The sequence below is a fragment of the Poecilia latipinna genome, unplaced genomic scaffold (assembly GCF_001443285.1).
Source record: "Poecilia latipinna isolate Pla-1442-1.1 unplaced genomic scaffold, P_latipinna-1.0 Scaffold1243, whole genome shotgun sequence".
Lineage (NCBI taxonomy): Eukaryota > Metazoa > Chordata > Actinopteri > Cyprinodontiformes > Poeciliidae > Poecilia > Poecilia latipinna.
This window is the reverse complement of record NW_015113859.1, coordinates 1-27,254: the sequence shown is the minus strand read 5'-3', so window position 1 is coordinate 27,254 and position 27,254 is coordinate 1. Positions and strand designations below refer to the sequence as shown.

At 37.3% G+C, this 27,254-nt stretch overlaps 1 protein-coding gene across 4 annotated transcripts in view; it reads left to right on the top strand.

Annotated features, from left to right (window-relative positions):
- Positions 1-25,464, top strand: part of LOC106960921 (CUB and sushi domain-containing protein 3-like) — a 220,871-nt gene extending 195,407 nt beyond the window's left edge. For 2 of the 4 annotated variants that reach the window (XM_015054319.1, XM_015054321.1), the window contains 9 exons: positions 2,046-2,234; positions 4,256-4,441; positions 5,099-5,293; positions 6,258-6,431; positions 8,905-9,078; positions 9,865-10,038; positions 13,514-13,699; positions 16,620-16,793; positions 24,950-25,464. In XM_015054319.1, coding sequence (XP_014909805.1) covers positions 2,046-2,234; positions 4,256-4,441; positions 5,099-5,293; positions 6,258-6,431; positions 8,905-9,078; positions 9,865-10,038; positions 13,514-13,699; positions 16,620-16,793; positions 24,950-25,149 — 1,652 coding nt within the window. In that variant the 3' untranslated portion in view covers positions 25,150-25,464. The remainder of the gene's footprint in view (positions 1-2,045; positions 2,235-4,255; positions 4,442-5,098; positions 5,294-6,257; positions 6,432-8,904; positions 9,079-9,864; positions 10,039-13,513; positions 13,700-16,619; positions 16,794-24,949) is intronic. The other 2 variants (XM_015054318.1, XM_015054320.1) reach the window with 1 other exon arrangement.
- Positions 25,465-27,254: the final 1,790 nt, after the last annotated feature.

The following is a 27,254-nucleotide window of genomic DNA, read 5'->3' as shown; positions in this document are numbered from 1 at the left end:
CAACACTCCCTTAAATGCACACAAAAAATGCACGAGTTCAGGGCTTTCATACACTTTGCTTCATTGCAAACCAAGTAAATCTGGCCCAGTTTCAGACAGCTGATGCCCTTCATAGGTTTATGATTTTGTGAATTTGATTTTGTGTATTTGGTGGTTTTTGTTCAGATAAAAATGCCTAAACCTAATCTCAGATTTAGATTTAAATAAATCTTCCCTGTTTGCTAGCATGTTCTTTCGATTGAAAAACTATTGTTTTGGTCTGTTTTTGATCTATCTTTAAGTACTACAACATTAAATGATTGCGTTGGCTATATTGCCAAGGGAATGTCAACCCTCACCTTAAGTTATAGACTTAAGTGAAGCTTTTAATATTTCCAAATCCATCATGTTACGTTACATAAACCAATTAAACACTCAAAGATAAGAGTGTTTATCTCTTAAAGAAACTTTTGTTACTCTGTACAGCCACCCTGTTATCTGCTGAAAGTCTTGCTCTCTCACTCTTTTGCAGCTTAAAGGAACCACAATCATTTCAGTTGAAATGCAGTTTTCTTTCAAACAGTTTCTAACATTTGTATGCTTCCTCTGGGTTCACACTTAAACACTGAGCTCATGCTAAAATGATCTAACTTGCTGTCTTCTTCCCCTCACTAATAGCTACAACATCAAAGAAGGATGTTGTCAATATGACGAGATTATCTGTGGTACATTCACTGATCAAAAAAGACCAGATATTTGCATTTTCAACTTACTGGAACAAAGTCAGAGCTGATCAAATCAGCCATTCATCAACCAAAGGGTTTCTTGATGGGTTTTCTGCATCAAGGACTCTATAGTGACTTCTACTGAAAATACTATTATTTTTTAAAATACAGTGTGAAATTAATATTCTATTGTCTTTTACTAAGGTGGTCTCTTTTTGCTGTGAAATATTTATTGAACCATCTTAGCTGCAGCTTTTTTATGTGAATACAATATGACCACATGAATTTAATCAGTCTGCTGTGATTACACAGAGATATTATACTTTGAGGTCTATCACTGCTTTTGAAAACACATTTCCCACAAATAATAGATCACAATGGGAGATGCTTTCATGAACAAAACACATAAGGCAGGAAGGAAGTCGCTACCAGCCCTGCATGCTGTTTTGTACTCCCCAAAGTTCAGAGTGTTTTAATTCTTAATTGACTCTTTAATAAAGCAAGTGCTGCTTGGAAAGAATAGCACAGACGTCTTTTTCTATTTGAAATGCATCAGTAATAGCGCAAAAAGCAGAAAAGAAATAAATATTTTAATATTTTTTTTCTGTATTATATTTAATACACAAGTGTGTTCCGCTGAAAGCAAGTTAGTGTGATGAATTTTGTAACGGGAACTCTTTTTTGACTTGATTGACTCTAATAGGAACTGATTTCAACTCCAATGTGTCTTTTCGTCTTAAATCCCCTCTATCTCCCAGCAGCCATGAAGATTTTAAGAAATGGTTGACAGCCATTGGAATCCACAAAGCTCTCCCTTGAAATTTCTGTCCCATTGGCCATTTACTAGTCATATTCTGGAAATCAAATTATTATTATTTTTTTATTTTTTTTTAGATTGATGGCCTGTAAGATGAGGGAAGGGAATGTTACGGTATAAATAACTGCAGGATGCATCAAGACTGTGTGTACTGAAGCAAATTGAATATGTGCATGGCCATAGGCTAGCAAGGAATTTTAATAATGTGATTTTGAGGGCTTCCCTTGCTGTTTGGTACACAGCCTGAGTGCTAAAAAGATGCGACTCTCCTAAGGCATTTCCGCTCATTATGAGTCTGCATTTAAAATGGAGCTTTGGCGTAATAAAAAAAATGTTAACTTGAGTCTTTCTCCAGACGTAGTTTGTTAATGTCCCTGTTCTTTTTCTCTGATTTATTTATCTTCCTTCCTCTTAATGTCTACTTTTCCACCTTCTTTCCTTCACTCTGTCCTTATTCTCTCTTCCGTTGGCTTTCTTTTTCTTTCCTGCTCTCCACTGTGGCTTTATCTCTTCATCTATTGTAGCGATGTATTGCAGTACCCCAGACTCCCCGCACCACGGCTCTGTAGTAAGACAAACTGGGGGTCATCTTAACAGCATGGTGACGTGGGCTTGTGACAGGGGGTACAAGCTGATTGGGAAAAGCACAGCTGAATGCAAGAAGACCTCCTATGGCTACTACGCCTGGGATGCACCAGTCCCTGCATGTCAAGGTAAGCTCATCCTACCTGGCTACTTTGTTGGGGTTTTTTTTGTTTTTTTTTTACTTGCAACATTATCTAGCTTCTACATCCAATGTTCTGGTGATTGGCTCTACAACCCTGTCCTTTTCAGGTGAAATGACATGCACTTAAAGCACACAAGAGTCTCAGCTCAAATCCAATCCCTGTGTAGTTAACGGTTGAACTGAATCCAACCTGATTGAGAGCCAGCTTCCTGTCAGGTGGAAATTAAACAAAAATCAATCTTTGCTTCTTTGTCAATTTCCACTTCCTTAAATTACTTGCTAACTTGCCATCAACACGTGGAGTCTGCCGCTGCTGGGTCTACCCTCACTGAACTGCTCTCCTTTATGCACACCCGTCAGTGTTGGTGTATTTCCTGTGCCTCGTGGCTGCGGCCACACTCAGACTCAGGCACACACTCAAACAGTTGTAAACACCGACAGATGGTGTCATCAATTGCGTTTTATCTTGATGCGGTGAAATCAAAATATGCATTTCAGATAGATTTAAAAACATTTCACACCTGTGATTGATTCCATCAGTTTGCTAATTGGGCACATCTTTTCCGAAGCACGTAGAGCCAAGCATCCCTGCAGATAAACTGATATATTCATACAGATGATGCCCATCTGGTTATGGGCTTAGATCCCAGCAATTATATTCTAGTGATCTCAGAGATGACACAAACATAAAAATTTTATGTCGTCAGAGGAGAAAAAGTTTACTACTCTTCATTGGCATTTGTTGAACTGTAACCATGAAGATACAATAGATAACCAATCAACAGTAGTTATCACTAGCCAACATAACAGATCTATCTACCATCACTTCCTTTGACTTGACACTGATAAAACACCTTAAAGCTGACCAGTTGAAGCTTTCCTTTGCTTCTATATCTGAGAGCAAAATGGCCCAAATCTACTTTGTGTATTTCTGTGTTTTGCTGTGTCTGGATGCTCCTAGTTTTATAGGTTGGGAAAAGTCTGTGTTGAAAGTGTTATTGATTTTATTATGATTTTCAGTTACCTACTTTCTTCACACTAAAACAAGAAAGTAAAGTGCTTTGCATATTTTCCCATTTTGTAACATTATATCCACAAACCTAAATGTAATTTATTTGAATTTAATGAATTCGGCAAAATAGCACAGAACTCTGGGGGAGCTGCAGAAATCTCTGATTGCAGACCCCTATTAATCACAGCTGAAGAGCAAATATTTGAACTCTAAGTTGAGCATTGTTAATATTAAGTATTAATTATCATAAGACTTACTTTTGATATGCTTAACTTTAAATTTTATTACTCACTTGCACATGTTTTATTTCTTCCCATATATTTTGTTTTTCTCTGTTTTCCAATATTATGAGCAGGTTTTCTGAGGCCAAATACATGCATACTATAATCAAACAAGTTAAGTGTAAGAAGCACAGACTCTCCCGCAGCACTATTATAAAAGCAGGTGTTAAAGCTGGATGGCATTCTGTGAAATGTAACACCTTGAAATAGAAGTTTTGACAGGTGCAACTCATTTCGTTCATGATATAGCTCAGTTCCATTAAGTGCTTCACTAAGCCCACCGCATTGAGGTATCAAGCACAGTACTGGGGCTCTGGCATTGACTCAATTTGCTTCAGTGCAGATGTTATTAATGCTGCTAATTACACATGAGCTGTCTCTGCCGTGATATCTTGAAGGGTCTGCAATGAATGAGGTTGGCTGTCAAAATTCTACAGTGGCTGGTTGGAGCAAGTTGAGCAATTATATCTTGTTGAATTTGTACGCCCTGAAATTGTTATCCTTGGAAAGTAAAAGAAACGACTTCTTGTGTAAATTATAAAACCTGACGGGGCTTGTGTGCTACAACAGCCTTCACAAAACGAGTGTTTTTTCTGCACGAATGTTAAGCTGTCAAGCCGGTGCACCTACCTCACCCGTTGTAGGCTGCTATCTAACGCACGTCTTCTGCTCCGCATAAACATGTGCCGACAATGGTCCTCTTGCCACCTCTAGCTGTGTCATGCGGTGTGCCCAGTGCGCCAGTGAACGGAGGTGTGCTTGCTGCTGATTACTCTGTCGGCACACGGGTGACCTACTTCTGCAACAGTGGCTATCGGCTGTCCTCCAAAGAACTGACGACCACAGTCTGCCAGCCAGACGGCACCTGGAGCAATCACAACAAGATACCCCGATGCATCGGTGAGTGCAAGAGGCTGCTTGGAGGATTGAAAGGGACAGGGAGGATGGAGGGTGATTTAGGAAGACATGGTAATCCCAAAAAACCACATGGATATGCAGTGAGGAGCTGAGAGAAGATGATAGGAAAATATTTTGTCTGAATGAGGAATGTACATAAATCTTACTAAATTTATTGAGAGCTATAATCTTGATAAACTTCCCTGTAGTTTCCAACTTCCTGAAAGCCACTGGAGTATGATAGTTTAACAAATCTGTCTGTCATATAAATATGGAGTAAGTCCTTGAGGACAATGATTTAAACATTTATTAAAAAAATAAATAAATAAAACATTAACTTGTTGCAATATGATGAGACAGGTGAATAATAGTTGAGAGGAAATCTGTTGTTCACAGCGGGGTACAGGTTTGATATTCCAGAGCACCTCTTCCAAGGTAGAAAGTCAGAGCAAATTGTGATTGACTGTATTGTTTTCTTCTGAGACCAATGCTTATTTCTGTTTGTGTTTATCTCGCAGTAACAAATGGAAACAGAATTTTAAAAACCCTATTGGATTAGAATGTGATTTTATTTTATTTTTTTCTTGGATTGTTTTATTGCTCTCCTAAATTTGTCTGAAACAGAATTGTCTTTCAACCTACTTTACTTTCACCCACCAGTAATGACGTGCCCCAGTCTTAGTTCCTTTTCCCTGGACCACGGGAGATGGAGGATAGTCAATGGTTCGCACTATGAATACAGAACTAAAATAATTTTCACCTGCAACCCCGGGTACTATCGGGTCGGCCCCGCCCACATCCAGTGTCTGGCCAATGGAGCTTGGAGCTGGAGAAGTGAGAGACCTCGGTGTAGAAGTGAGTAGATTTTAGCTTTCCAATACAAAAACTACCAGCAATAATGTACAGATTTTTGTATATATGGATAGATTTGAAAAAAAAAGAAAAAAAACTTGTCAATTTTAAAAAGAAAACTGAATTTTAAGGGAATGAAAAGGTTTTGAATTTCTTGTAAATACTCTCTAATCCACACATGATCAACATGCAGATTATGTTATTGAAATTCATTGTTGTTTATTGATTTTATTTTTATTTATCAATTCACCCCCAAAAAATAATGTTTCAAACATATTATTAAAAGCTCCAAATAACCCATTTTCAAAGCAGTATATTAAACATGAAACCATTTTGAAACAACTCCGTTATTTTATCAGCTTCATGATTTAATTGATAGAAAATATCTCAGTTAAAATGTTCATGTTGATTTTTTTTTTTTTTTTTTTTTTTTTAGAAGGTAAGTAATAAAAATAATAAAGTCACTGTAAACATATCATCTCAGCTATAAAGGTTCAATAAACAGAATTTACCAAAATAATTGAAGAATACATATCATGTTCATATTTGACCTAAAACATTATTTTATTGATTCTCTTTTGTGTTCTTCACCTATTCTGGTCCCAGTCTATGTTGGACACTAACATTTTTCTGCTGCCATGAGGACTCCTTTATTTTGTTTGTTTTTGTTTTGAGGCAAAAGCACTGAGTAGCTTGTGTAATGGCAGAACAGGATGCCAGCAAGTGTTATTAAAGATGTTTGGACAAAGGAAAACACCATCATTATCCTCCCAGTGAAATAGTACAGGTCAGCTTTTATCACATTAAGGTCGGTAAGATGGGTGTAAATCACTGTGCTCTCCCATTGACTCCAAAGATGTAAGCCAACTTCTAACTCATCCTTTATTCTGTTTCTGCTGCTCACTCTTCTGGGATGTCCTCCATCTCCTTTCCTCTCCTTTGTACCATCCTCTTCATCTTATTGCAGTTATTTCCTGTGGCGATCTTCCTACTCCTCCTAATGGGAAGAAAATCGGGACGCAGACTACCTTTGGAGCATCAGCTATTTTCAGCTGTAACCTTGGCTATGTTTTAACTGGATCTACAGTTAGAGAGTGTCTTCTGTCTGGCCTTTGGAGTGGGATGGACACTCAGTGTCTAGGTAAGTACGTTCTAAATGTTCTTGACCTAGGTCAGAAACTGCTGGCAAACGTCTCAGAATAAATAAGAGCATTTCTGATTGGGCCAACTAGAATAGAAACAGATGGGGAAGCAGTTGGTGGATATAATTGCCTCTGTTGCTAAGTGCATATGGCCAGTGTCAATAAAAACTCTGGAAGATGTACATATTTTATTGTCCACTATTGACTTCATATTTGCTCTGAATGAGGCCTCTGTTACACTTCAAACTGTTGCAGAGCCTGCAGAGAAAATAATGAAAGCTTTGTGTTCCAAATGTTCAAGCGCCTGTAGCAACAACCTGCAGATAAATAGATTACTTTAACATATAGGCAGCATTAATGTTTGTGAAGCTTATGATGTATAGTAACAGTCTTTCTGAATTTGTGGAACATCATCCAAGACGTTCTGGCAAAGTTTATCTCAGTAAGTATTTAAACAGGAAAACACCCTGCAGCTTTCCATACCAAAGAATTCCTAGCTTTTTCTGTTTTTCCTCAAGTTACAGCAACTCATTTCTCTAAATATTATTATTGGGACATTGTTTGATGAACCAACACAAAGGAGCACATACTGCTCAAGTACACAGAGAAGACACATGGTTGTCAATATTTGTTTTAATTAGAAGAGTTCTCAAGATTTTGTCTTGAGAACTCTTCTAATTAGTAGAGATTTCTAGCCTATGTGTCATTTGAACTCAGTATAAAAATACTCTTCTATGAAGACCTTAGGAGTTTCTTAGAAAACATAAGTAAATAAAACAGCTTTAAGAAGACCATATAACACAACAGACACATCAGATATAAAGTTGTTGTGTTTATAAAACAATATGCAAAGCTTTTAACAAATTGCAGAGCACTGTTTAATCTTCATCTGATGATAAAAAGATTGTGGCCTCAATTAACATGACACTAATTGTAAGATCACACTAATTGTAAGATCACTCTGCCCACATGGAAATGTAATTCAGGTAGAGTCAGCTTCTGACAAACGAACATGTAGTGAAGCTCTGTGCCTTATAAACCAACATTAAGGCAAAGAAGATGGGCAAAAATGTTTCAATTGAGTCATACATTTGATGTCATCTATGAAAAACCACAGAGAAATCTCTGCTGAAACCAAAGTCTTTTCCATAACTTTAAGTAGAGTTGCTGCCATACAGTTGCTCATGTGCAAAACTGGTAGAAACGTATCCTTCAAGTTGTAATTGCAATTAAAAGTTGTGTAAGAAGTATTGACCCCATGGCTGGGGTGTGCTGAATACTAATGCATGTCACATCTATATTGTTAAAAATCATGTATTTTCAACTGAACAATTATACACTCAGTTATTTGAGCATCAGTAAAATTCCAATAAATGACATTAGAATATGTCATTATAACGGGAAAATAATTTGAAAACATTTTAGGGTTATGAATTATTTCTCAAAGCATTGTTCATAATTAGATTATCTGAATTCAATGTCGTGTTGGAGCCGAGCGTTAAGATTTTCTGGACCCTCGTGACCTTAGTCCTTTTTGTAGTTGTGTGGCACCATTTCTCTTTGCTTGTCTCAAGGTTTGATCAGTTCATTAAAAGTGAAGCACCTTTTGCTTGGCTTGTAATCTGACTGGTGAGGTTAACATAGCTGAGCACCTTCTGGTAAAGTCGCCTACTTCAGCACTATCTTCACAGAAATCTCGCTGCTCTCGTTTGGAGTGTGATAATAAAATGCTCCACTGAATTTCTCAGTGCAGGAATGAATTAGGGAAATAAGGTTCTCCAGGTTTTAAGTGGCAGCAGAAATGTCACCAAGTGATCCCTCTTCTCTAAAACAAGAGGATTTATTGTGGCTGCAAGCAACATGATTATGTGCACAGTTTTTTTTTTTTTTTTTTTTTGGAATTGCAGATGTCCACCTTTCTTTGTGTTGTAGGTTGGACAACTAAAGTCAAAGCCAGTGTAAATTTTGATTTAACATTTCAGAAATAATGAGCTCAAATATGCCTTTCAAATACAATACATGTTATGACTAAACTAATTTAACCTGCCTGCATTAAAATTCATAGACCTTTTAAAAACATGCCCCCTCATTTCATTTTCTTACATTGTTGTCAAAATTGTATTTAAGTGTTAAAGTGCAATCAAAATTGTGTGTATCCTTCAGCTGCCATCTATTAGTAGCAAAGCCGCTAAAACTCATTGTTCTCACTGTTAGAAAGCCAAATTGAATCAATTCACTGAGTGCAATTGCATTTGTTGTTTTCAAACTAATTTTATTTCCTGGTAAAAGGTGGGCCACCTTATTAGTGTACATTTTTGTTATATACCACAAATGCCACATTCTATGTAATTCATTTTTTCTTTCATAGGAAATGTCCTATTTGTGAAAAAAGGAAGCCATAAATTGAGAGAGGAAAAATAACAATGAGCAGGAACAAAGGGTAATGGGCTATTTTTCTTTACTCTTCTGCAGCTGGTCACTGTGGCATCCCAGAGCAGATTGTGAATGGCCAGGTTATTGGGGAAAATTTTGGCTACAGAGACACAGTGGTTTACCAATGCAACCCCGGGTTCAGGCTTATTGGCTCCTCTGTTCGCATCTGTCAGCAGGATCACAACTGGTCTGGACATCTCCCAGTTTGTATATGTAAGTACATTATTGGCACTTCTTCCTCGTAATGGCTCACCTCGAGTGTGTGGGTCTATGAGTTTTTATGTTTATTTCAGATGATAGAATGTATATTTATAGGTTTAAAAATAGGGGATTTTGTTTTGTCAAGGTCCACCTTTGGGCTTGATTCCTGATCTCTGGTTTTGTATTGCCTTGATCTGCCAATATATACTATAGGTGATTTATCCTACTCTTCTGGAACAATGCCATATACCCATTAAGTACACAAAGTGGATTCGTAATATTTATTTCAAGTCTTCACAACAAATTTGATCTGCTTCAGACTTCATTACATTTGACTTCCTCCAGTCTTACTTTCACACCAAGGAATGTTGTTGTCAGATGGTTGGGCTTTGGGATAATGCAATCACTGATTGAAAATTATCTGATTTTTTTTTAAATGTTTTCTTCAGTATTCAGGGCTGATCAAGTTGAAACTCACCAACTGATTTCTCTGTGTATGTCACATCTTTTTTACCCCAAAGTCTTCTATTTTTGCTCGAAAGACTCTAAAATCAGTAGCCAAAACGTGAACAGCTAATGTAATTTTCAGTCTAATCATATTTTAGTGCACTGAAAGTTTCCATATTAGTTGTTCGTGACTTGAATTTTTATTTCCTCATTACTCTCCGAGTTTAATTATAAGTACAGTGACAGTTGGCAAATTGTGACCTCAATAATGACATGTTGCTCCTTTGCTACATTTTATCTTCTTTTTTTTTTTCTTTCCAACACGTACCTTTTTGGTGTTTCTCAACTCAGCTGTCACTTGCGGCCACCCTGGCAGCCCTATTTATGGCCGCACCACAGGCGATGGCTTCAACTACAATGATGTTGTGCGCTTCGCCTGCAACAAAGGCTACACCCTGGAGGGACCCTCTACAGCTCAATGCCAGGCAAACCGCCAGTGGAGCCATCAGCCTCCGACATGCAGAGGTAAGGTCCTCGCCACGGAGCGCCTGCTGAATTTATAAATACTTGCCAGTCTGACAGCATTTAGGTACCAGAGGGACACGTTTGCACTTTGATAGTTGAACTCTGCCTTCTTCACCATATCTGCTGTTGGCGTTGAATGTACCGTTTGTGGATGTAAGAGAAACCAGTCTCAAACTGGGAACATATGTGAAGGGTTTTGATTAATTAGATGCAGCTTTAACAGCTTATTTGCTATCAGAAATGGAGTATATTCAAAGAGCAGAGTATTACATCTACTAAAGCTGTTTGTTGTTTTTCTTTGGATTTCTTTCCATAATAAAGGCCATGTTTATCTAATGCTTCTCTACTTATGTAAGGCTAGCCAAAAGGAAAGCAGGTAGCTGCCAGATAACAGAAATAGGATCCAGGCTGGAGCAAGTGCTAGAGCAGAATGAGAAAATCTTTCCAGGTCTTCTGGGATTATCCTGTTATCTGAAGCTAGAGTAGCCACAAAAATGATTCATCCTCCAGATGTATCAAACTCATTCACAAATCAGTAGATGGCGACTTGTTGCTTACCCTGACATGGGCAGCAAATAGGTATTTGGCTACATAAAAAAGTTGCACTAAATACTTACAGTATGCAGGATCTTAAAACTTGTTTTTTCAACAGATCATCATGTAATGAAGCTACAGCATTAAAACTAAAATATATCAGTAATCATAGCAGATTGTATGGAAACTGGATCATCCTTCCAGCTATTTCGTCAACAGTTCTTTTTTTTGTTGTCAAATGATATAAAATTCTTTAACAGATTCAAATCTTAGAATATAATAAATGACATAACATTGCAGACATCCTGCTACATAACATATTTGGGTTTTCTGAGCTTTGTCCATGTGTGATCTAGACAGTTTTATGTGTTTTTGCCCCATCATACCAGAGAACAATCCTTATTTGTACATGTATATAGAATAAATGTACTGCACATAAACTTAGCTCTAGGATTATGCTACAAACATGAGATTCAGATGATACAGTCCTGATGGTTCTTTTTAATACGAAATCACCCATTAAATCAGAGGTTCCCAAACTGTGGGGCACGCCCCCTAGGGGGGGCGCCGTGTCATTGCAGGGGGGGCGCGGGAAGCCGTCTGGATGGAAAAAAAACAAAACATGAACACTGTATGCGCTGGGTTTTTACCTTAGATTGGCCAACTCTCTGTTATTCCTATGTCAATTTGATACAGTAGAGGCTTCCACACTTCCCATATCTGTGTCCTCTGTCACTTTTATCAGCAGTTAAAACTGTTTAATCCGTTGTTAACATGTTGTAACCTGTTTTTCCGAGCTGCCTTTAAATGCAACATGAACTTCCCCCCTCCCCCTGTCACATGCGTCATTTCAACCAGACAGCCATTTGTAATCCATAGGGGGACGCAGAAAATGTTTGGAAACCACTGGGGGGGGGCGCAGAAGAAAAAGTTTGGGAACCACTGCATTAAATTATTAGTGGGACATTCATTGATGCTCTAAAGTGTAATCTGGTTTGAATTTCTTAACATGCCAATTTTACATAGCTAACTTATTATTATATATAAACATGAATCAACATATATGGGATAGCAGTGATTTGATAGGTTTGTGTATCAGGAACTTGTAAAGCAGAGATTGGTCGGGGCAGTGACAATTCATTCAGACATTTAGTTCTTTTTCACGTGAATACGACTCCAAAGATGGATTCGATAAAGGATATGACACTGTGTCATGTACCTTTGTCAAAATATGTTCCCAGAAATATGTTCTCCCATGAAGCCAGACGTCACTCATTTCTACTTAAGAGGCACTTTGGAATAATTTCACCTTCATCTAATTTCAGCTGAACCACCTTGTCAGTAATGACGTCTTGGAGACTTCTTCTGCATTTAAAATAGTTGCTTTTGTCTGACAATAGACAATATATGTTAATTTGGTTTTCATGAAGCAGCATGAGAATCTATTATTATCAGAGGTGCCAAATATACCCCTTGCTTACCTTTCATTCTGTTCATTAAACAGAAAAAGCCACTGTTTAGGTCATGTGGACAGTTTTATTTTTAACTCGCAAGCTTGCTGACAGATAACACTTATGCAAATTAAGATCCAAGTAAAGGATGCAGTGTGAACAGTTTCCAGAAAATATCCCTTGTGAAATGTGTGAAGGGATTTAGGCAGAATGCCACATTAGTATTTTGTGTGTCCTTTTTACTTAATGTTTTGTTAAAGGGAAATGATTCCTGACAAATGGCTGCTTCATAGCAGCTTGATATAAACAGGGTACACTAATAACAGAGATACATCTATCATACTAAATTAATCAAACAAATGGTTAAAAAGCACAGATTACAGAATACATGTTTATAAATAAAGTATTAACAGCATTAGTAAGGCTTTTTGTGGGTCTAGATGTGTGAAAATGAGAGTTTGTATTCTTTGTTTTCTTAAATTATACACAATGGCAGACCTCCCCCTCTAAAAGCTCTGCCAGGCAAATGGCCTCTGTGTATTGGTTCGCCCTAATTGAAATTATGCAATATGCATGTATTTAGGGGAAAGCCTGCCTATGTTTATGTTTATGTATGTAAATTACAGCCAGAGTCAATTACAGTCCTCGAGACCAGAAACGTTTGCATTACACATATTTGGAAAAAAATTCAATAAATAAATAAAGGAGTGTCGACTAAAAGCTGATGGTAGTTTTGTTGCTGAAGAAGAAAAAATAAAATGAAGTAAAACGGCTTGCTCCATGCCTGCCTTTACAAAAGCTGTGGAGAGAAGTCACATGTTTGAATGAATCATGAAAACCTCTTGCTATATCTAAGCAAAACAGGTATTCTGAATGTGATTAGCTTCCTTATAAAGTCAAATGTTCTTTTAGTTTTGAAGAGTACTTAAGTCATCATTATTCATATAAAAATATGTACATATAAACAGGAAAATATTTATTTTCTTTTGTTAACATCTGCATTTGTTGTTTCTGGCTGAAAAGAGAAAAACTACTTTTGTGCACATTGCTTGCATGCTGTGGACTTGACAAGGGCATTTGCTCCTGCATATATTTGATGCACTCAGCTTTTTAAGTTTGGTACAGAAATGAACAAAACAGTGTGGGCTAAACAACTGAGGAGATTGCACTGCCTTGTGAATTCACCCCTCTGTCTTGATTGTCTACTTGCATTCCCAGTGGGCACCATATGCTTCTCTGTGGCATTGCAACAACATAGTTATGGAAACTGTTTAGGACATAACAGCACATCTGATAAAGTAGTCCTCTATTATGATGAAGTTTTTCCTCTGTACATTTATTTTGGTGGAAATATGTTTTCACCAAAAAGATAATTGTTTTTTTTTCTTTTGGTGAGTTTTTATTTTTATTTTTCTGAACATGGTTAAGATAAACAAGAAATTGTGAAGTTATTAAGTGTTTTAATGGCATGTATTTCTTTTTCTTCACAGTGGTTAACTGCACAGACCCAGGCATCCCTGCTAACTCTATTCGAGAGAGTAAAATTGAACATGGAAACTTCACATTTGGCAGTGTTGTGTTCTACGACTGCAACCCTGGATATTACCTGTTCGGTTCATCCGTGCTCACCTGCCAGCCAATGGGCCACTGGGACAAACCTCTTCCAGAATGCATTGGTAAAATGGACATTTCTTTCCAATACACTAATGGGACACTTGTATCCTAGTGTTTCTAATTAGATTGGTAATCCTTGTTCTGTTAACTTTTGCTTCCAGTTTTACAGGTAAAAGTTTATAAGTCCTCCACTTTGTAATAGCTGTTTAAACTTTTGAATCAGTTCTTATTATGCTTCTCCAAAGCAAAACACTAAACTTAAATCAACTTTGCAGTGTGAACTTCAGCGTTTTCCTTGCTGTGTAATTCTGCACCCACCCCCTGGGTTATTATGCATTCTGTTAATGCCCGAGTCTACCAACAATAATCACCTATTTCTATTGAAATTATCTGAAGTATAGCTCTACATTTTCCACACAGGCTGAAATAACACTTAATTTCATGGTAGAGAGACGAAGCTCATCATTTATTTTATCAAATCAAATCCTAATTAAAGAGGCACGCAGAAGTGTCTATCACGTGTTTTGAAACTTGCTTCAGGCATCATTGACGGTTCGGTTATGGTTTGTGTTTACTGAATTACAGAAACTTACTTCGCATTAGGACGACTCAGGCCAAAGGCAAACAAGCATAGAAAGTAGAAAAATAATACAATTTGTTTATTTTTTTTAAACAAAGCTGTAAATAAAGAACAAGCTTACATTTTGCAATAATGTTTCAAGTTTTCTATGTTTCTTGTGTATGTTGCCATATGTATTGCTTAGCACTTTTTAAACAATCCTGATATATTTTTTTTTCTGCTTTCCATGTTCTGTATTAAAATTAACAGTAAACTCCCATCTTACCTCAATCCTTCCCGCATCCCACTCACCCCAAAAAAAGAAAAAACATCTGAACTGAGATATTAGCAAATCCCGTAAGCTTGCTGATGCACAGGTAAGCAGATACAAGTAGATCACCTTTAAGTGCACAGGACATATTTCAGTCATTGAATGAAACTTCTGCAGCTGATCAATGTCAGTGAATTGTTAGCAATTCATTTCTAATAAGACCAAATAACTGGTCACAGACGCATATCGCCAGGGAAGCAGTAGTCACAACCTCAAGTATGGCAAATCCAGTTGTTTTTAATGTTTGGCACCTATTAAATATGCATTATTTCACATTCCATCTCCACTGTTCCATCGGTATGTGGAGCCGACAGCTATACAGACTTTCATGCAGCTTGTTATATTACAAAACAAATAAATTTATTTAATAAACAACTAAGTAAAGCCAAAAGATCAAGGTGACTGCAGTAGATGATGCACTGTTTCAGTTTCTACTTCTTGAAAGAAAAAAAAACTGATAGATACTATAATAAAGCGACAAGTCTCAGCTTTGATGTCACTTTCTTAGTGCAAAAGAACCGAGGTTGACACTGCTGTCTGAACACGAACAGTAGTACTTAATTTGAAGAGAGTTGGTTTTTTTTTTTTTCTCCCTTACGAAGCTGTGTGTAGTCTCAACTGAGATGGTGTTTGGTTATTCTTGAGCATTAAAAATCCTCAAGAGAAATACGTTTGCCTTATAAATCTATTGAAAACCATTTGCACACTCACATTATGACCATAACTTAGCAGGAGTGCATATAAATCTCTGTGAGTCTGAGAGGTCGGTTTGTAGTTAGACTAAACCAAATAAATCAATGAAACAGTCAGATGTAGTGAACTAAAGCAAAGTGCTTACAAAAAACCAGATCTGGTTATTATTATTTAATGCAAGTATAAAGGAACGAACACATAAAAGTTGCTGACGTGACAGTCAGGAGATTTTTCAGGACAGATATCAGCTAACTTTAAGTCTGACTGAGCAATGTTAAACATGTTTTTTATTAAGGTGGAGATAATATCTTAGGGATTTTATAGCTGCTAAGGATTTTCTTCCAAAATGTAAAATGTCCTAAGTGCGTCTGTACAATGGGTTGCAAAAGTAATTTTTTCTACATTTTGCCACAGTACCAACTCAAAACTTTACTTTATTAGAATCTGGCCCTTATAGAAGAGTTGCAGAAAAACTAAAGTTAGAAAGACAGCTTTACTAAATTCCATTCATATTTTGTCAGAAGAATACGTTCAAGCAGAGAAGTACTGGAAGAAATTGGATTAAAGCAAATTTGCATGTTAGAATGGCCCAAACAACTTGTAGTCAATTTGTAGCATGACTTGAAAACTGATACCCTGATGCTGTCTGATGAAAGCAACTGAGCTTGAGATGTTTTCCAAAAACAAATGGGCAACAACATTTATATAAAAATATGCTTTTAATTGTAATTACTTGTAATTGTAGCAAAAGATGGTTCTATCGTGACTGAATAGAAACGCACCACCATTTTTGATCAATTGAATAGATTTTTAATTTGTAGAAAATGTTTCTCTACTCTACACAAATCTGTGGGACAAAGTGTGACATTTCAAGTTTGAAAGGATTGAATAATATTGCAGGACACCATAACTGTCATCTGCTTATGAAGACGAAACCTTCAGCATAACATTTTGCTCTTACCATGACTCCCTGACAGTAGTGTAACCTTTTGCAAATTAAAAATTTTACTTGACAATGTAATGACCCATCCAGGTGTTCTTTATATGATTTAACTGAAATGAAGGGCCATAGGAACGGCACTCTTTAATGTCCAAAGAACTTACAGTGTGAACTATAAAATCTGATAGTCTCATGAATGTGTGCTCAAATTACTCTATTTAAGCAACTCTGAAGCTAATTCACAATTCAAAGCAGTTTATTAGAGGGACACTTGCTAAATTTAACAGAGCTTCCCTGAGCATTACTGTATCATTCTCTGTGCTGTAAGATGGAGTAAGAATGTTACGTTTTTTTTAATCTTCCTCCCATAGAAAATACTGTGTGTGCATGCATGGGTGTGTGTGTGTACAAATAAACAGGATTTATTAAGTTAGTCCTTCTGCTGCTCCCCTTATGCAGAGGTTGATTGCGGCCACCCAGGCATGCCACCCCACGCAGCGATCACTGGAGAGAAGTTTACTTTTGGCTCCAGAGTGCGCTACTCCTGTCGCGACGACCGTCAGCTCATCGGAGATTCATCGCTTACCTGCCAACTGAACGGACACTGGAGCGGCCCACTGCCTCACTGCTCAGGTATGCTGTACCACACAAACATTTTGTGGTATTATACACCCATTGCAAAAGCTTTTTTTTTTAACCCCCCATTGAACAAAATGTCAATTGTAATTCTTAATCTGAGTGACTACACTACTAGTAGCTGACACACAAAAAAAGTATCAATGGCTCATGTAATTTCTCATTTAGTCTCTAAAAATGAAAAGAAAACAAGTTATTGAATGAATGTGCAGCAGAGAATTTCCATACTGCCTGAAAGATGGTGACATCTGCAGTCGGCAGTCTAATATTTTAAAAACCACAGCTGGAATTGAATAAATACAATAACCTAAGCACACATATTTAAGAAAACCCACACACAAAACTCATGACAACTTATATTGTTCTGTGCAAGAAATGTTGTCAAGCAACTGTGTGTTTTGTTATTTAAGGTACTATATAACCCCTTATTCTACAGGAGTAGTAGTGTACACCCACTTCCGAAGATGAATCCAATTTTTATAGCCGCTGTATAACATTCAGCACTGGGCTACTGGTGACCTGCTCCTCTCTGCTTCTCAGCTGGCACAAGTCCTAATTGCTATCTAGTTCCTGCATAGGTTTAGGCTCTACAGTTATGCCGGCTCTCATTGCTTCAAGTAAATTGACAAAATAAAGGACAGTAATGCTCATTGTTTATATGTGCGATGAACAGGCTGCTTAGAAAACAATACAAAATGTTAATTTCAAATCTCTCGTTCCTAATGATATCTGAAAATACAATGTACAGAACTAGATATCTGACAAATTACAATTCACTCCTCACCACTTTCTAAATGTTGAACAAAATAACAGTGAAATGCATTTGACTCTGTCATTATTAAAATTTTAAATAAATAACTAGAGAAAAAAAGATTGCAACTGATTATTTTGGACCAAGTATCAAAATGATGGACAAAAAAAAGTCTAACGCAAACTCTGCTATTAATTAAATTGTATAATACAATTTCTACTCAAAGCTGACAAAGTAAAAGTTTACATTATTTAAATAGTAAGTGGTGATTAGCCACTTTTGCAAGTCATACGCACATTAGATGCATTGGCCACATACAGCATAGCTTCATTAATTTAAAATGAAATGCTAGCAACCCACTTTATAACCTAAAATATTTGCTGATGCAAATCAAAATGCCACTCATGAATGAATAGAATCCAAAGTGATATCACTGGTTTGAGACTAAACTGAAGCTAACTTGGTTTAGTCATTTGATTGAAATGTGGAGCTGTTTTGCTGCTCACTTGATCTACTAATTATGTCGTACTTTTTTTTTAAAACTAAATCCAGATATTTCCCTTTAGCTGTAAAGATTCCATTGTAATACTGTCTAGCTTTTATCAGGAAACTGTTCCTTTACTGACAGAAAGCCCCTAAAAGGCACCAAAATGAAGTCACAACTTGGCAGGTTTGACAAACACTGCTACAATATTGGAAGCCCACCTACAATACTGAAAGCATTTCTTGGCATTATTAGAAAAAAATTCGAGCTCCAAAGAGACCGTGCCAATTTAATACCATCAAATGCTGCACAATGGACTTTTCTACCCTTTTTTAAAGACTCCCTTCTGTCTCAAAATATTTGACCTTTTGCTATCCACAAGTTCACTCTCTACTCTAAAAGGTTTTTAACATTTCCGAACTGGCACTCCTGTGGTTTATCTGATGTCGCTGCATTTGGTGGAATGAAAAAGACCAAAGATGGTGAGCCAGTGCCAAACAGAAACTACAGACCTTTATTCTTAAGTAATTCAGTCAAAGGGAGTCTTCATCTTAAAATAAATAATGGATAAGTGGTAACATTGAATCTAAGTTAGCTGAAGAGGATCCTTTGCAAGTATAAATCCTTTGAAGTCAACTCCATAACCCGTTTAAACATTTTAAGTTCCAGTTTTTCCTTTCGACATTTTTATAAAGTAAGAAAGAAGGTCTTGTAATGTGGAGCTCCCAACCTACAGCTTACCTCCACCCCTCAAGCCCTCTTCCCCCTCATCACACTTAAACGATCCTGACCATGAAAGTAGATCTTTTTATCTGAATCTTCACTTGGTTTGTTAAACTAGCTGACCCAGAAGTAATGTTTGTAAGCAGACTTGAGGGGTAGTTATTCTCTCCCTGTCAAAGGGCAATTCAGTTTCTCTTCTCACTTTGGATGTTTTGGATTTACACAGGCAGTTTGAAAGTAGAGGATCTTAAGACTCTAAGGACATGTACTTGATCGTATCGGTTCAAATCTGTCTTACTGTCAGAGCTGTCCTCACATTTCTTGCTGGGGTGTGACAGCGGCGACAGAATGATGGGTGCCAAAGACTTGTTAGCGTCACCGAGAAGCAAAGTTTGGCCTGCGTGATTCTGTCCCACCAAAGACTTACAGTGGCAAAAGTTGTTGAGTACTGTATTCTGGCTGTAATAGAAAGGCGCTTTGTCTCATGTAAAATGTCTGCATGGGACAGAGCAGTTCTATCGACTGTTCTTCTGTCCTCTAACCTGCTTTGTTCCATGTAGGATACCATGTTTGTAGGAAACAAAAACAAACATGGAAGTTTCTTTCAAACTCCCATGTTTGTAATGTTTTGTAAGAAAATCCGAGTGCTTAACATTTGCATGAATTACTTTGACATTTACCTTCCCATTTTAATATTATCCTGCAGTAGATGCACCCTGTCAGGATAACCGTTTTTCCAAATGGCAGGCTGATAGTTTACAGTGTTGACTTTGCCTCCCACAGCTCAGTCTAATCGTATATCTAAGGGACAGATGAGAGATAGTGGTCCACTGGAAATATTTTCATCCTTTTAACCTGCAGGATGTGTCAGAGCTCCAGAATGAAACTAACTTGCTCTCTGACTGAGGGTTTATTCACATCTGACACATTTGGTCTGCTTTAAAAGGGACCTATTCTGGGAAATTCACTTTTAGCAAGTTTTTGACTGGAACCGCTGCTGCATCTTTGGAGATTGTGTGAGAGGCACAACTTTGTCTGCTTCTTATGCACATCTGTTTGCAGCTATTTTCATTTTTGCAAAAAAAGAAATGAAGATGTTTAGAATGCCCTACAGACCTATCCTAAGCATAATAAGTTCCCTATGCTAAATTTGTTCACGTTTAGATGGAGGTAGGCAGTCTCTAGATATTGGATTAGTGAGACTCCAGTCAGGGGACTTCTTGACAAAACCACCAAAATGGTTTTTGAACAAGATCTTATGCCTGAAGTGGTCTGGTGACGATTTGCACTTCATCAAAGTACAAACCAGCAGTGAAGGCCTGCTGGTTTCAGACCTTCACAAGAAACACAAGAACTTTTTAACTTCAGTCAAGTTCACCTTTGTCAAGCTTATTCAGCTAATTTATGATTTTCTTTGCGTTTTTGAGTTTGTCACTGCTCAATCTGTCTTAGAAGTACAATTCACATTTCAACTTCATTTGTGTGTGCGCTGAAAGAAATGAAGAAATGATAATCTCAACAATGCGCTCTGTTGACATTGACAACTGCTAATATTCAGTTCAGGTAATAAATGGAAGAATTCATTGAAATTTGTTAACCTTAGTAGCACTGTGTGAAAGACAAAACCACTGTGTGAAAGACAAAACCACTATTCATTTAAAATGTTGCAGTCATTAAACTCCAGTAAAACTGACATCTTTTGCACATTTATCTCATGTTATGGTGTCCTTATAGATAAAATTAATGCACGCCTTAAAAATCAAATTTAGAAGTAATAAAATGTTAAGAACTTTTCTTTATTTTCTCAACTCTTACTATACAAGCAATGTATATAATCCAGAATTTCTGACTCTTTTGATAAATGGCACAAGTGTAAAAACGAGCCAATAATCTCAATAAAACGCTGACGTAAAAAGAAACAGAAAAATACTCCTAACTGTACCACATTTCCTAATTACAATACACAGTTTTCAGATTGTAACATTCCATTTGACCTAATTTTCAATCTGCCTGGAAAATAGATCTTCTGAAATCGATGTAAGATCTGGTTGAGCCTTGTGATTACAACGGGCAACCTTTAAGAAGCTGTACTCATAAGTGTTCAGACTGCGTTGCTTGTCTTTGGAGACCTAAATATTATTAGAGTGATAGTTTTAATGTTCTGGCTTTTCTTCAGAATGTAATGGATTTTTTTTTTAGGTAAGAAGTGAAGATGAAGCAGAGCTGCTTGCGGTTTTTTTTTTTTTTTTTGTCTTTTTAATCACCCATCACTTAAGTTAAGAAAGGGTTTCCATTATTAAGAAGATTAGATCAACATCCTGCTGTTTTGACAGATGAGTCTTTCTTATAATGACGATGAGCAATTCTGAATCTTATCTCTCTGTCATTCATTCTGAGTCGTGTGCCAACATAGCCCTGCTGCAGCCAGCTGTCTTATGAGACAGAGTAACCGCATGTGCTTTTACATTAAGCATTCAACCTGTCTAAAAACCAAACAGATTTGATACATTTAATTAATTGTGTTCAGAAATTCATCAACTGTTTATTTTAAACCAAATTAATGTATTGACTTTGTTCTAAAGTCTTGAACCAGCCAATGAGAAATAACTGTTTATACAACGAATGTGCTGAGGACATTTATGGTTAATAATTATTTAACTTAGGATAATTTGCATAATTTGTTTCACAGTTGCAAATTAACTCTGTATCAAACTGAACATTTTAATCAATGTTGAATGTGAATGCATCATCTTTAGAGATTATACCGCATCAGCACTTGTGATTAACTAGGAAATCTGCAGCATATGATGGAGAGAAGAAGCCACTGTAAATCACCTGCTTGCCACTAAAAGACGTAATGGATTCACACTTGGCAGTAAACATCTGTTACAGTTATAGCAGAAACTGGAGCCACACAGCTGGAGCTCATCTGTTGCTTACAAAATTTAAAAACATCGTGGCGCTAAACACATTTGGGCAATGAAGTTAGTGCAAGTGTTCATTTTTGCACATAGTTTTCATCAATGTGGAAGATGGCCAAAGAACAGGAAGTAGACCTTTGTGTCAAGAATTCTAGATGTTTCGTTCCACTTTCTCCCTTTTTTATCGCTTATACTATATTGTCTGCGTTTATCTGTATTTTATCATTGTCATGCGATAATGCAATGCAAAAGACTTTAGCCGGACTCCTGTAATATATTAAAGTCAGTATAAAGGATAAAGTTTTTAACTTTATTTCTCTTTTATTCCTTTGTAAATTACATTACACTTGTCAAAAATGCAATTTCATATACTGGTACCTAAATGCTTATTTTTATTTTTTCCCCATTTTGTCACATTCCACAATTTAAAGTTTTATTTTGACAAATAAAAATCAGAAAAATGTGGTGAAATGTTGGGATTTAAACTCTGCAAATGCAGCTTGTCTGTATCCTCTTTCTTTCTTTCTTTCTTCCTTTATTTACTTGTTCCTTTTAGAGAATATTAATAAACAAAATGACATATGCAGTGCAGGAATTAAGTCTGGGGAAGATTTAAAGAAGAATAAGGTTATGAAACAATATACCTAATGTAGCCCATCATCTGAAAATTGGAAAATTGTAACACTACTGCAAACCTGCCAAGACATGGCTGGTCCACCTTATCTGATAGGCCAGGCAAGGAGGGCATCAATTTACAGAAGAGTGTCAAGTAGAAAGCTCTTGGTGAAAGCATTTCATTAAAAGGGCAGTTTGTCGAAGACATGAAAATCCTGTGGAACATGGTTCCCTGGACAGATGACACTTTAACTTTATCTTTCACTCTACATTAAAAAAAAAAAAACTAAAAAAAAACACTACGTATATTTGAAAAATACTGCCGGATGGTGTGTTCACACGGAACACACCATCCATATTATTGACCAATAGCACAGTGCATTGGTGAAATTTTCTTTCATGTGGACTTTGAATGAGTTCGAAGTTCATGAGAAGTAGATGGAGCTAAATAAGGGAAAATTCTGGAACAAAACCTGATAGAGGCTGCAAATAACATAAAACTTGGGCGGAGGTTCTCCTTCTAACAAGACATTGACTGCTAACATACAAGCAGAGATGCAGTTTAATATTTTAGACCAAAACTTTTCATGTGCCTACATGGCCCAAAGTCCAGACCCAAAACCTGTTGTTAAAACCTGCAAGATGCTAAAAAACATTTGGAAACACTAAGACTCCTTCTACCTTACATTTGAATGCCCATTTCATGTTGGTCTATTATATAAAGTACAATATTTAATATTGTGACTGTGAGGTAAGAAAAATGCAAAAAAAAAGAGTTTGACTTATAAGTATGTTAGCACTTTATGCAAAGGGCTTGACATTTTGAAAATGGCACAGTTTAATTCAGTAGTAACAACACAAAACAACAGGACTCTGAATTCCTCAGAGATCCAACCTGGCATCGGCAGTAGCTCTCATCCATGCAGCCATTCATGCATCTGTCCATTCCCTCATCTTTTCTCCCTTGTTAATTAGTAAGATGGTGCATCAGACTGCTTGCCAAGCTGTTCCCTTTTTGTTCTCATCTGTTGCATGGCTGATTTTAAGACCTTATTATTTCCTCACAAAGGGATCTTGGTGAATGGACATTACCTGATATTCAAACCAAACTCTGACCACCATCCCAATTAGCATGATTATAGCTGTCCCATTTCAGGCGAAAGAGAATAATGAGGCACCGACAGCTGCTGTAGGACTTACAAGTATCTACTGGTACAGCTGTACTCACTAAGACAAATGCATACTGGTGCTCATCACGCTCCACAAATGTATGCAAGTACATGCTGGGAGATGCACAAACAGCTCAATCTCTCCGAGCCACACCAACATATGCAGCCGTTCATGAACACTCAGCACCAGCCACAGCCACGTACAAACCTATCCGCTTCTGCTGAGAGTCATTGACCTGACAAATGCAGTTTGTAGACATATGCGCTGAGGGATGTGTGTAGATGATATGAGGTTTGTGTTTGTGCTTAAAGACTTTGTCAACAAGTCCAGTATTACCACAGCCATTTAGTGCTCTGTACACAGAAAGAGCAGCAGCTAAAGTCCCTTGGGGAGGAGGGAAGGACAGGATGTTTTTGCAACTCAAGAATCGGTCTTAAGCCCGATATGGTATAAATCCCTCACAAATATCTCTATATTTCTATATCTGTATATTTGGATGTGATAAAATTGTCTTCTCAGCTGCTCAGCTGTTTTTTTTTTGTTTTTTTTCGTTTATATCTGTCAGAATTGAAACGGGAACAGTTATATTTTTGGCTGGTGTTATGCGCTACTGTATGTGCTTTTGTTCTCTCCCCTGAGGGTGACCCCATTGAATACAGCCCCCACCCCGTAGACTTTCCCTGGCAAACAAACCACTCAACTGTTCATCACAACATGAAATCTTCAGCACTGCCCTGATTCCATACCTGTCATCTTTATTTTCTCTCTCGCTTCCTATGGCTTAGAGTGTGAACATGTCCTATTTCTCTCATGCATAAGAGACGGGCTTAAAAGGAACAAGAAGAGAATTTATAAAAGGCACATCGGCGTCTGTATCTGATTGAGTACGTAGTCAAATGTAGCAGATTGTGCAAGGTTGTGACTCTGAAAGTGCTTAAGTTCCTTCACAGAAAAAAGTGTGGGGATAATTCAGGATAATGAAAATGCATTTACTGGTAGCTCCAGAGGTCACAATGTATTCATAATTTCTTATAACCACATTTGGTTGTCTCTTAATGCTGGCTCTGCTGTTTTTTTTTTTTTTTTTTTTTTTTTCATTTTTTTATGGGCAGAAAAGCTTCTGGTGTAAAAGCTGAAAGACGCATTGGTGTGCCAGGTCGTTGGCATGGTGACAAATGGTAAATGTTCTGCCTTTAAAGAAGTCCTTTTAACCTTAGCACTTCTGAAATAAAAGCTCCACGCCTGCCCTTGGGTGAATTTTGCATTGTATCACTGCTTCCTAAAGGTTCAAGTGACCACACCAAAACTCCCCCATACTTTTTGTCTTCTTGACAGGAAAGAAGCCTATGTTGTAAACTCCTGCCATGTGCCAATTTAAAAAGGATCCATCTGTGCGCACACACACACAAACATGCGTGCACAGCTAAAGTGGATGGACTCTTCACTCTCTGGGTTTCATTGCTCCGTGTCTGGTTATCTCTTGTTGCAGGTGACTCTTCAGGCACCTGTGGGGACCCCGGCACACCTGCCCATGCCAGCAGAGAGGCGGGGAACTTCAAAGTGCGCAGCAAGGTGCGCTTCACCTGTGCAGTGGGACACACGCTGTACGGCTCAGCAGAGAGGATCTGTTTCCCCAATGGGACGTGGTCTGGCAAACAGCCATTCTGCAAGCGTAAGGAGACTGTTTAAAATTTCTGTGGGATGTTTTGTATAAATGGTGTGAGAGCAGAGAGGAGTCATGAAGGGAAGTAACAAACACAATTCTTCACAGATAAGCACTCCCACACATGCCCACCGAGATGCATTAGTTGCTTTAAGGCTGGGCATCGAAGCCGACTGTTTTTTTTTTTCTTCCTTCTTTTTTTCATGTTAAATCACAGTGCTTTTCAAAAGTATTCAAACCTGTTTTTGATATTTTAAATGTTGTCACTTTACAACATGTTTATTAAGATTACATATTGTTCTATTTGTGTTGGGGTTTTGTACGTAAGAGTCTTAAAAGTGAGGCTAATTTTTAAAACAAACCAAACATGCTAAAATCTTTATGGGAGAAAGAATGAAGCTTATTTCGTTATTTTGTAACAAAATATTAAAAATAAATGAATGGATACCTTTGCAAGGCACTGTATGCTCAAAAGTCCAAATGAATGTTAGATTTTCACTGTTTATTTTTGATCTGATGGCGTCATGACTGTTATTTATCTGTATCTCAAGGTCTGAACTCTCATCTGAAAATGTGTGTCTTTTTATCGATTCAAACAAGTGAAATGCAGCAACAGTTCAAAGAACAAAATAAGCTGTTGAGAAGCACTGTGAGAACAGGTTGACTTAATGGAAATTTCTCGACAGTCAAGGTATTTTCTAGGAGGCTGCACAGCATTTATAAAAAAAAAAAAGAAAAGTGATTGAATGTGCCTAAAAACAGAAAAAAGTGAGGCATTTTTTTGGTGTTGTACCAACATTTTCTCAGCTGCGACTTATGAAAATTTTAAATAGTACCCAGATTCAGAATAAACAGACAAACACTGCATGCAGCATGCTGGCTACATTAAAACAAAAATGATTTGCAAAGAGATCGCAACATCAGTGCTTCACCAGATGGTAAAATATCTCGCTGCTGGAGTCAGAGTGTCTTCCAGACTCCAGCCAAAAATGTCATTAATTCCAAACACCTGAAGCCACATTTTGTTTGGATTGTGATAAATGAATCATTGTAGGGATTCTGGATATCAACTCTCAGAGGGCCAGCTTCACATCTTGCATAAATTACCCCCAAGGGTCAACCGGATATTGAGGCAAATGTTTGACTGGATCCCCCCTCCTTTACTTACTATTGGCTTGGAACAGTTTCACAATCATTTTTAATATCACCGGCCGATGTATGGTCTCTCTGAACTCCTTTACAGTGCACCTGTTTTTTATTGCATCTTCATTCCTTCTTGTGTTCATTCTGTCTTTTTCAATTCTTCTCTTTTTTTGTCTTAATCTTACTGTCAATCAGCCTTTCAAAGTCTGTCCAATTTTCCATCTCTCATTTCTCTGTATCTTACTTGTTTTTTTTTTGTTTTTGTTTTTTTTTTTGGTCCGATACCCTCCTCCTTCCTTTTTTTACTCCATATCTCCCCACCCCAGGCTTTTTATCCTTCCATCTCCCAGCTGAAATCCTGATTTAAAGATTGTTTTAACCATCTTTCCAACTCTGGGGGGGAGGGAGCAGGAATTCACTGGAGCCTGAATGAATTTCATTGCTCTCTGTCTGTGATCTAAAGCCCTGTCTTGTGTTAAAGCCCATCCATCCATTATTCACAGCCCTTTACAGCACATGGAAAATGGTGACTGTGAATATTCGGCTTAATAACCAGCTCAAATGGCCATCAAGGATGACTTTATGTAATTTCAAATATTAAGAAAAAAAATGTATGCTTGATTTTATATTTGTGCACACAGAATTACATGTAATGTGTTTGCAAGCGTAATTATGAGCTCCTGAGTGCATTTACAGCACTGTTTTATAAATGTGTTGAAGCTCTGCAGTGCGAGGTACAGTATGTGTCCCAGCAATGTGTTTGCACAGTGATACATTTGTGCGGATGCATTAAAGTCAATTGAGAAATCACCACAGCAATAACAGCATGTCTGTCTCCTACAAAGAATCAGTATTTCAGATTTTCCAGGCAATTAGGTGATTGAGAGAGCAGATCAGTTTTGTAATTAGACATGATTTGCAGGAGGAAAAAGGTACATGAAACAAACTGATTTCTTTCCCACCCTTTGGGGAAACATTTTGGTGGGCA